Here is a 9,840-nt window from a genome sequence, read left to right on the forward strand (position 1 = left end):
TTGGATGACGTTTCAGGGCTGCCCATAAAGCTTCCCAGTCATATATCAGACAGTGTCACTGCTGTTCCCAAGGTTTTCACTGGCCAATTCCTTGAGAAGTGGATTGCCCCTTCCTTCTTCTGAGTCTGTCTTACTCTGGAAGCTCCGCTGAAACCTGTCCACCATGGGTGACCTTGATGGTATTTGAAATACCGATGGCATAACCTCCAGCCACCACAGTGTGACAAACTGAAAACTGGTCTGATAGAGACTGGTAAAATCCCCAAGACTGTGGCCCCTAGTCCCCCTTTGGGCCTGGAATTGAACTGACTCCTGTGACTTCCAGCCAAACAACAGACAGGTCTACAAGGTGAACATTTATATCAGTCAGGTACACTCCTTAGAACAATCAACACTGGGAGACCAGAAGGACAACATTTGCACAGAGAGAAAGCTCAGAGGGCAGGAATGTATAGGAAAGAAGGACACAGGGAAAAGGTAACCACAGGGAGGAAGTGAGAAGAGAGCTCAGGCTCTGGGGTGGGGTTAAGGGAAGAGCCCGTGACCCAGGGCTACCAGAGTAGGAGGGAGAGCAAGGTACTTGGGAAGAGGAGGGCCATAGTGTCAACACATGAAGTTCCTCACAGGCTCCACCCAGCTGCTATGGGTGGACACAACTCACTACCGGGCAGTGAGCTCTTCTTGGTATCTAGAACATTCAGTTTGAAACCTGAAGGACAGCATTAGGCTGGGCTTGGAGGTGCCCACCTGAGATGAGCATCCACAGCCTCTTCCTGTTTTCCTGTCTAATGGCAGCAGCTTCTCACCAACCTGCTGGCCTCCAGCCTTAAACCCCACCAACCCAAGACCTCTCCAACCACCCTTGTGGGCAGCACAGCTGATGGAGCCGCTTGACTGCCACAGCCTCAGAAGGAAGTCCATATGCATTCCCAAGACCTGAAGACCCTCTGCACTCTGGTCACGCTCTGCCACCCTCAGCACTGCCTTCCTTCAAGCTTTTCGCTAAAGTTACACTCAACTTCTCTCTGCAGCAAGTATGCCATGTTCTCTCCTGCCATTGGGGCGGAAGGCCCCAGAGCATGCCCGGAGACCAGCCGTGACCACAGAACTGGAGACGGCCTGCTCTGCACGCTGCCTCAGGGGACAGATCTCTGCTAATGGCAGAGCCGCCTTCCCACTGGATCCCTCCCCCTTCTTGTCGTACCAGAACCTGGAGAGATGCTCCAGCCGCTTGCACTGCAGGCTCTTTTGGGTTCTCATCATGGCCTCCAGCTCCTTCTTCACAGCTGGAGGAGACTGGACCTCCTCACTGGCCATGAACTCACTGGGCAGCCGGAAACGTTTGCACCGTGGCAAGGAGGGAAGGGGTGGGGCAGGGGGGAAAGACGAGAGACGCGTGGTAAAATCATCCAGAGCCTTAGGAACCCCCTTCCCTTACATCCCCCTTCCTGTCCTCCCAGACCACTGGGATGCAGGGGGGGGGGAGGCAGGAAGGGAGAGAAGACAGGAAAATCGGAAAGAGGAAGGGAGGGAAGGTGAAGGCATGATGACACAGCCCCTAGGGAAGTTCTCAGCCCCTAGCTGAGAGGGGACAACTGCAAGCACAGATGGAGGTGGCAGCCTGTGACATAGAGTCAAAGGCAGTCTCACTGTGCTGGGCCCAAGCAGTTTACTTCGTAACAAGCTGAGGCCAGCAGCCCCTCAAGGCCTGAAGGTGCCAGACTCAAATATGGATACATCTCATTGTTTTTAAATAGGGCAAATAAGCGGATTTTTAGCCACATAGGGCCCTGCCTGCTTTACACACTCTGTGCAACTGCGGCCCACACCTGCTCGTGCCACATAAGATAAAACCCCGTAGTTACATCGAAGGACCCGAAGGTGCTGCTGCCCTCGGAGCTCTCTGACCCAGAGACGTCCGTTCCGCTGCAGGAGGACCTTGCTCAGATGCATGCCCGCCCCACCTCTTCTCTTCACACCCTCCTCCTCCTCCCAGTCCCGTGGTTTCCAGCACTGCCACCTCTGGCAGACCTCCTAAGGGGCGGGCCGCCCCCTGCAGGCCGCTGCCAGTGCTTCACCCCAACAAACAGCTTGTGCAATTCCAGCTCAAGGTCAGGTCTCTTTTCTGACCAGCCCCCAATCCCCTGGACCTCATTACAGGTCACTCCTGTGACCTTGGGTAGGTCGCCACCTGCAGCCTCGGTTTCCTCTTCCTAATGATGGCACTTCCGTCATACTGAACTTGGAAGGACTCAGTAACATAAGGCAAGCCCTGGGCACCGTGCCTGGTAGGTGACGACTGTCTGTGGCCACTGCTGGCCTTTACTGAAGTCTGTGACAGTTGCCCAGGACCAGGCCCAAAGCAAGACTTTCCATCAGTATCTTCTGTATCACCTGAAATCCTGTCACTGGGTCCATTCATATGCCCATTTTGGATAGAAAGGGACAGGCTCAGGTTCAGGTGGCTTGATCAAGGGTACAAGTTTGATCAAGGCCTGGTACAGCCAGGCCTGATTTACTTTTCCTTCATGCCCAGTGTCAGACACTGGTGAAGAGTGCTCTCTGTCACCTACAGGTGAAGATGGGCAGACCAGCCTACCACCCCCACCCCCACCAGGATCACAGAGGTCCTTCAGACATCTGGGCCCAAAGTGTCCTTTGTAAAAAAAAAAGAAAGGAAAAGAAAAGAAAGCCTTGCTTGTCCACTGAAAGCACCAGGACTCTTGTGTTGGTCTGAACCAAAGTGTCACTTGGTGGGGGACATGGAGATGAGGCCTTTCTTCACCCTCCTCCCAAGGGTGAAACAGGCTACCCAAGGGGGGATGTATCCCAAGCCTGAAGGATATCCATCCTCTTTGACCCAGGATTATGAATAATCGTAAGAAGTGGCAATTATGCAGAAATTCAGCATAATGTTTTTAAACCATTTGTACTGAGCTCAGAAATGCATATGAAATAACACTAATGAAGAAAACCAGCTCTAAAACTGCACGTACACTGTGGGCCTGAAAAACCTTTGAGAAAATGCAGAGTGCTTTACACTGTGGGGAGGGAGCAGTGGTGATCTTTGTTTATACCTTAATCTTAATTTCTAGGTTACTTATTTACTTTTTAAAAAAGAGCACATATTAACTTTACCACCAGAAAAACAGAGTAATGATAAAGAACACCCCTCAAGCCTGTGCTGGCCTGCCAGGTGGGTTGAAGAGGGGAGAACACGCCACCCCCGCCCCACCCCACTGCCAAAGGTGGGTGCCCTGCGCGCAGTGTGGGCAGCCACTGACCTGAAACTCTGCACCAGAGCCTCCTTCTTGAGTGCCTTCCAGGTGTCCACCAGGTCCTGCCAGCGGCGGTGGACGCGGACCTCCTGCTGCAGGGTGGCCTCCATCAGGTTGAGGAAGAGCTGAGCGATGGCCCTCCGGTTGCCCAGCAGGGCCTGGTTTATGATCTGCAGTCACAGGCGGGCAGGGGTCCGCACGGGGCAGACAAAGGCTCAGTTACAGAGGGGAGGTGGGAGGCTGGAGAGGGGCCGGGCGAAGTGTAGCCCAAGGGCCTGGGTCTGAGCTGGGTGGTGGCCAAGGGGGGCAGTGGTCAAGCATGGTGGTGACAGGGTCTGAAAGATGCTATGGAGTACCAAAGGGTCAGTGGGCACCCCAAGGAAGCTCCCTGGGGCTGAACAGCTGCTGTGGAGGTGAAGGTGCTCCTGGAAGGCTTATCCACGGGCAGATCATTTGTTGGACAAGGTGAAAGGCACTGAACTCTCCTGGGAAGCTAAGCAGTCATCTGTCTCTATGATTTTGTTCCACAGGCCAGAGCCCACATCATCAGAGACCAGCCACTTAACGGTCGTTGTGAGCACTGTCTTTTTTCTCCAATGACCAAATAAGGCCAGAGGTGGACTATTCTCCACACACCCTGAGGTGGTTCTCACCTAGGCACTCTTGGTGTCGGGGTGGAGGCTGGGGACAGTTCTTCATTGTGTGGGGTACTGTTCTTCTGTTTAGTGTCCCTGCTCCCCTAAATGAGAGTAGTCACCTCGACCCCACACAAGTTACTGGAACAACGAAAAATGCCTCTACACGTTTTTCAAAACCCTTGAGAGATGTGGAACTGCCTGGGGTCAAGACCAACGGGAAAAACTAGACAAACAGAGCAGCGGTGGTCACTGAGGAGGGTGCAAACCACCCTGAGATTAACCAGCCCCTGAGACAACGACTCCGTAAAGTAGCACCTGACCCAGTGCACACGGCAGCTGAGACACGGCCCCTCACACGATGCCGTGATCTGCCAACACGCATGGGGCACCACTAGACCAGGAACTTGGGTCTCCTTGCATCCTATGGGCCCAACTCAATGGCCAACACAGGGGGCACGGGGTAAAATCACGTGACACTATGTTAGGTAGTTAGGTACACTAGCTTATGATGGCAGGGAAGTCTAGAATGTACTTCAGGAAGATTTCTACTGGAAATGCTTAGAGTAACAAAGCCACCAATTCTAAAACTTAGAGTGACTTGGAAATGCTACGTATGAGAAGCAGGCCATTCCTGAAACACAAGCTCTGGGGCCTTGGGGGGTCCTGCTCCTTTTCTCCTGCAGACTAAGCCCCCAGGTGATGGCCACTCACCATGGCTTCTTTGTTCATCAGTCTGTACACATCGTGCAGCATGACATAGGATGTTTTCTCAATGATTTCCACATACTTCTTCAACACGTCTTTCAGCTAGAAATGAATGACAAGGAGTCTTAGTTAATGACTCTCTTAACTCAAAGGAAACAGACGGATGCCCAGCATATCCAGCAGGCAAACTCCACCAAGGAGCCTGTCTGCCAACTCACTTTACCAGCTCTTGAGAACTCAAGGGAGTGCAGAGTTTCGTCCAGCTCCTTAATCCCCTGCTTCCGGAGCACACACTTCTCTGTTACTTTATCCTGCAGCTCCCACAGCGTCTAAATGGGGAGAGAGCAGGAAGGAGGGAAGGGAAGTGAAGCAGGACCAGGCAGGGGAAGGTGGGGAGGCCCAGCCAAGAGGGGACCCCTACTTGTATGGTGTATTCCTGGAGCTTGGGGTCATTTTCCACCTTTGTGAACAGATGGTCAATGTCTTCATCACACTCAGCCAACTTTTTCAAAAGAAGGGTTCCCGACTCCAAGATGAGGGGTTCCATTTCCTAAAACAGGCCAGAAGGACAATGGGAAGGAGCAGGCATGGCCTTGTCTTCAAGAACAATAATCACCACATAGTCCTAAGGAGTGATGTGTCCCTGATAATTGACTCACAACTGCAGTCCAGGTGGCAGCTGCCATTGGGCACACGCCTGCGCTGGGCACTGTCCCCACACTGAGCTTGCAGCCTCTGTTCCCACCTGATTCCCATCACAACTCTAACTTAAGATGTTCAACAAACATTTATTAAAGAACTGGCTAAATGAAAGAATTCCAAGTTTACTTCAAAGAAGGAAACTAAGCTCAGAGAAGTTGCCTGACCAAGGCTACAGAGTCTGTGGTGATAGTGAAGCTGGTGTCTAGTTGGGATGTCCATATGAAAGTGGGGAGCTGGCTGGAGGAACATGTTCTTGGTGCTTTGGATACAAAGCCAGCTCAGGAGTGTAGGGCCAGGTAAGGAAGACTTGGGGCAAAAGGGGAAAGTGATGTCTGGGGGCCAGAGAGAACCAGGAAGGGAATTGGCTCAGAGGTTTTCTTTAGGGAACATTCCGGAAACCAACATGGCTCGGGATGAGGTGTCTAGAGAGGAACAGGAAGAGCCAAACATAGGGAGATGGAAACCGTCAGGCAGCATCACACTATCAATGTCTGGCCAAGCCCTGTGGCTGCTCATCAGTAGGACTGTGTGGAGTCTGGGCTCTGGAGTCACACCTAGGGTCCAGTTCTGGCTTGGTTCCTACCTGTTGTGTGACCTCAGGGAAGACTCTGTGGACTTCACCTGCAAAATGGTGACAAGAGGCATATCTAACTCCAGGTATGTTCAAGAATTAAGGAGATCTAAGCTTAGCACTTAACCTAGTAGGCACTAAGTGTTCACAGATGGTTACTGTGAGTCCATCCCCACCATGGTGTGCCACTGAGGACCTCCACGTTGGGGTGGAAAGGAGAGTGTGTGTGAGCAGGAGTCTACCTTTGGAATGGCACAGGAATGGAAGAGGGAAGAGGGAAGACTCTCACCAGCCCGATCTGCTCGATCTCCTCCTGGAAGTTCACCAGAGCCCTCTCATAGCTGCCCTTCTTGTAGTCGCCTCTCCCTTGAAGGGCGATGGTGTTTATCTTCTCAGGAACTACGGGAGAAACAACAGAGGTGAGGAGTCTGCCTTCAGGGCTGCAAGGTGATGCGAGAGTTCCCAGGAGAAGATGTACCGGCAGAGAGGCCTGCACACTGGGGCCTGTGTCCAAAGCCAGCAAAGCAGTAGCCAGCCTCAGGAAAAAGAAAAGGGATGAACGTGATCCTTAAGGGCAACAGGGAACGAGGTCTCAGGTATACAGTAACTCAACGCAAAAGAAAAGTTCCCGAATGGGATGCATAGAATGGTACCGTTTATATTTTTAAGTTTTATAGATGAAAATACTTGTCATATAAAAATAACCAATACTTATCTGGCAATATAGTCTGCTGGGTATTGTTGTAACTCAATTATTCATAGTGAAGCCAAGGGGCAGGTTCCCCATTTTATGAGTGAGATTTAGGCACAGGGGTTATGGAACAGTGTGGGTGTAAAGCATTACCTTACCCACAGAGGTTTGCCTTTGTTCCTGGTAGGTAACCTTCAAACCTTTGGAATTTTCCAAGTAACAGGAGTGTCTTTATTAGTGGGGTCCTCAGCCCACACCTGATACTCAGTATCTCAGCATGGGAGCTGGCCATCCTATCAAACACCATACATCTGATAATCAGCCTGACCTCTGTAGAGAGGAGGGAGGCTGAAGACTGAACTCAGCCAGGTGGAAAATGATTTAGTCACCCATGCCTCCGTAATGCAACATTAAGGAAAACTGATGCTGAAGCTCAGGTGGGCTCCCTGGTTGGCAACAGACATCACTGCTCTGGATGCTGAAGGTAGGGTGGGCTTCATGGTTGGTGACAGACATCATTGCACCAGACACTGAAGTATGGGTGGGGTTCTTGGTTGGTGCTGGTGACAGACATCAATGCACCAGATGCTGAAACTCAGGTGGGCTTCCTGGTTGATGACAGACATCACTGCATGGGAAGGCAATGCATCCCATGGGACATGGAAATTCTGTGTTGGAGACCCTCCCAGACCTCCCGTCTTCTCCCTTGTATCCTTTTTGCTATAATAAAACTGAAACAGTAAGGGTAACACTTTCTTGAATTCTGTGAGTTGTTATAGTGAATTACGGGCCTGAGGGGGCAGAGGGAGGCCTTGAATTTGTAGCCAGCAGGTCAGAAGTGCGGGTGTCCTGGGGGCCCCAGGTGTGCTCTGGTGCCTGCAGGCTTGGGCAGACGAGGCAGTCTGAAGGACTGTGCCCTTTAACATGGGACATTTGGATCTGATTCTGGATGGTGGGCCACAAACATCATTTGCAGTTGGTGTCAGAGAAGATGTGTAGAGTTGGGGTTGGAAGTTACCCATCTAAGGACCATCAAACAGGACCAACCCTTGATACCAACAACTACATTTTATAACCACAGCTCCCCACTCGCTAATGAAGTTCACTAAGAAGCCTTCTAGGTCACAAATCCCAAACCCAACCATTCAAGGAAAATGGAGCCATGCTCTTCAACTCCAGGTAACTGGTTCAGATGAAACCTGGGAAGCTACAAATCCTCGTGGTCCATGAGGGGGTGGAGCCACTCCGCCCCAAACAGGAAACAAAACTGATCCGTATGTCCCAGCTATGTTGTGTGCAAAGCCAGCCTGACATGTGAAGGCAGCCAAAGGCAAGGCCTGGGGAGCGCTCCAGCACTGCGTCCACTGTCGCATCACCCGCTGGACCCTCACCGGGCGCAGGGGTGAGGGGGGACCCAGCTTGCAGGTAACGTCAGGGCTTCTGCCTTCACCGAAGGTACAAGGCGAGCGCGCTCCCCTGACACCTGAGAGCCCACCGTGAGAACCTCACTACGGGATGGAGCAAAGAAAAGCAGTGAGGGCTGTCGCCCACGGCTCCCCACTGAAGCACCCCTGCAGCACTCTTCTGCCCCACCCGCCCTGCACCAGGCCTGTCCCCAGGGCAGGCCAGAGGCTCACCAATGGTGTCCCCAAGGCCTCGGACTTCCCGGGCAGCGATGGTGTTCTCGCTCTCTTGGGATTTTTCCCTCCTGGCCATTTTCTTTTCCCTGAAACACAAGCAGGGGTTAACAGTCAACCTCCAGGCCCCAGGGCTGATCGCGGGCATAGGGAAGTCCCCACAGTGCCCGTGGGCAGCGGCCATGGCCGGACCCCACCCAATTCCAGAGAACCCCGAGGGAGTGGCCGGTCTCCCAACCGGCACCAGACACTGCCAGGGCCTAAGGAGACCAGGTTCCTGCCCTCAGGGAGCTTGTTTGGGATCTGGCTGCAAACGAAGTGGGGGGACGGCAGGAGCCACTCTTCACGGGGGGATACTGGATCAGAGGGGATGAATGACCAGTGTCAGAAAGCCAGGCCTGTCGGAAGTGCTTGGTGTGTGTCCTCATCACTCCTTCAGCAGCCCGGAATTCCAAGCTTCAGGAGGGTGGGATCCCCACCCTCTGGGCCTAGGCACTCAATCAATACTTACTGGGAAGAAGAAGAGGGGGAGGGAGGAAAAAGAGGGGGCGGGAGGAGGAAGCAAAGAAACCTGCAAGGTCCGTAGGATGGCCTCCCCCTTCACGGAAGGTACCGAAGCCGTCCCTGGCCCTCATGTTGTGTGAGCTCTTTTTGACTTTCTGAAGACTTGGAAGTACACCCAGGGTGGTTGGGGTGTGGCTGGGTGGCAGGACGTACCTGTACAGCACAGGGTTCTCTGTGACCCAGTCGTTGGGCAGGCTGTGTGCCCACTTCTGCTGCCGGGGAGTCAGCATCTCTCCTTTGGACGCCTCCACCTTCCTCATCAAGGGCAAGTGGCCGCTCTTCAGGCTCACAGGGTGCTCCGCAGCCTGCTTCCTGCTGGCCGCCAGGGACTGGACTAGCTGCACCTGAACCCACGGGAGGCCTGAGCTCACAGGCTCCTCCACACCCTCAGGCTGACCGTGCTGGACTCGGAGGGTCATGGAGCCACCACCAGAAAGGCCTCCCCGGCCCAGACCTCCCCCCACTGCACATCGGTGCCCTAGAGGGGGGCTCTACCCCCTATGACAACCACCACTCAGCCACTCTGGGAAGGCATCTTTTAAAAAATTCAAACAAGGACCAAGATGTTCACCCCAGCCTTATTTATTTACTCTTTGTACTAGTGAAAATACACACCAAAATATATGCCGTTTCAACAGTTTCTACACATATAACAGTTTTGACATATGTAACTGTGTCATTGACAATATTCTTCAAGTCGTGCAACCATCCTTGCTATCCTTTTGCAAATGATCCCACAATTAACGGACACTCAAAGCCCCTGGGCAAAAAGTGCTCCAGTTTTACTTTTAGAATCACTAGAATTGGAAAAAAATGGAACTGTCCAATACTAGGGGCTTGGCTGAGTAAATGTGGTATGTCCATTCAATGAAATGTTGGATAGTTATTAAAAATGAGAGCTACCACCCCAGCACCGATGGCAAGGTTCAACGAGACAGAAAACAACAAATGCTGGTGGGGATGTGGAGAGATTGGGACTCTCATACACTGCTGGTGGGACTGTGAAGTGATATAACCACTGTGGAAAGCAATATGGCGATTCCTTAGAAAGCTG

At 52.5% G+C, this 9,840-nt stretch overlaps 1 protein-coding gene across 1 annotated transcript in view; it reads right to left on the reverse strand.

Moving 5' to 3' along the window:
- The window catches only part of CCDC180 (coiled-coil domain containing 180), a 64,486-nt gene that overhangs the window by 52,011 nt on the left and 2,635 nt on the right, over positions 1–9,840 (reverse strand). Inside the window, 8 exon segments of the mRNA XM_007946991.2 lie at positions 1,205–1,324; positions 3,285–3,448; positions 4,628–4,723; positions 4,840–4,950; positions 5,043–5,171; positions 6,184–6,293; positions 8,223–8,311; positions 8,940–9,130. Coding sequence (XP_007945182.2) covers positions 1,205–1,324; positions 3,285–3,448; positions 4,628–4,723; positions 4,840–4,950; positions 5,043–5,171; positions 6,184–6,293; positions 8,223–8,311; positions 8,940–9,130 — 1,010 coding nt within the window.

This window comes from Orycteropus afer, unplaced genomic scaffold (genome assembly GCF_000298275.1).
Source record: "Orycteropus afer afer isolate SDZICR_OR568_19922 unplaced genomic scaffold, OryAfe1.0 scaffold00174, whole genome shotgun sequence".
In the NCBI taxonomy this organism is placed as follows: domain Eukaryota; kingdom Metazoa; phylum Chordata; class Mammalia; order Tubulidentata; family Orycteropodidae; genus Orycteropus; species Orycteropus afer.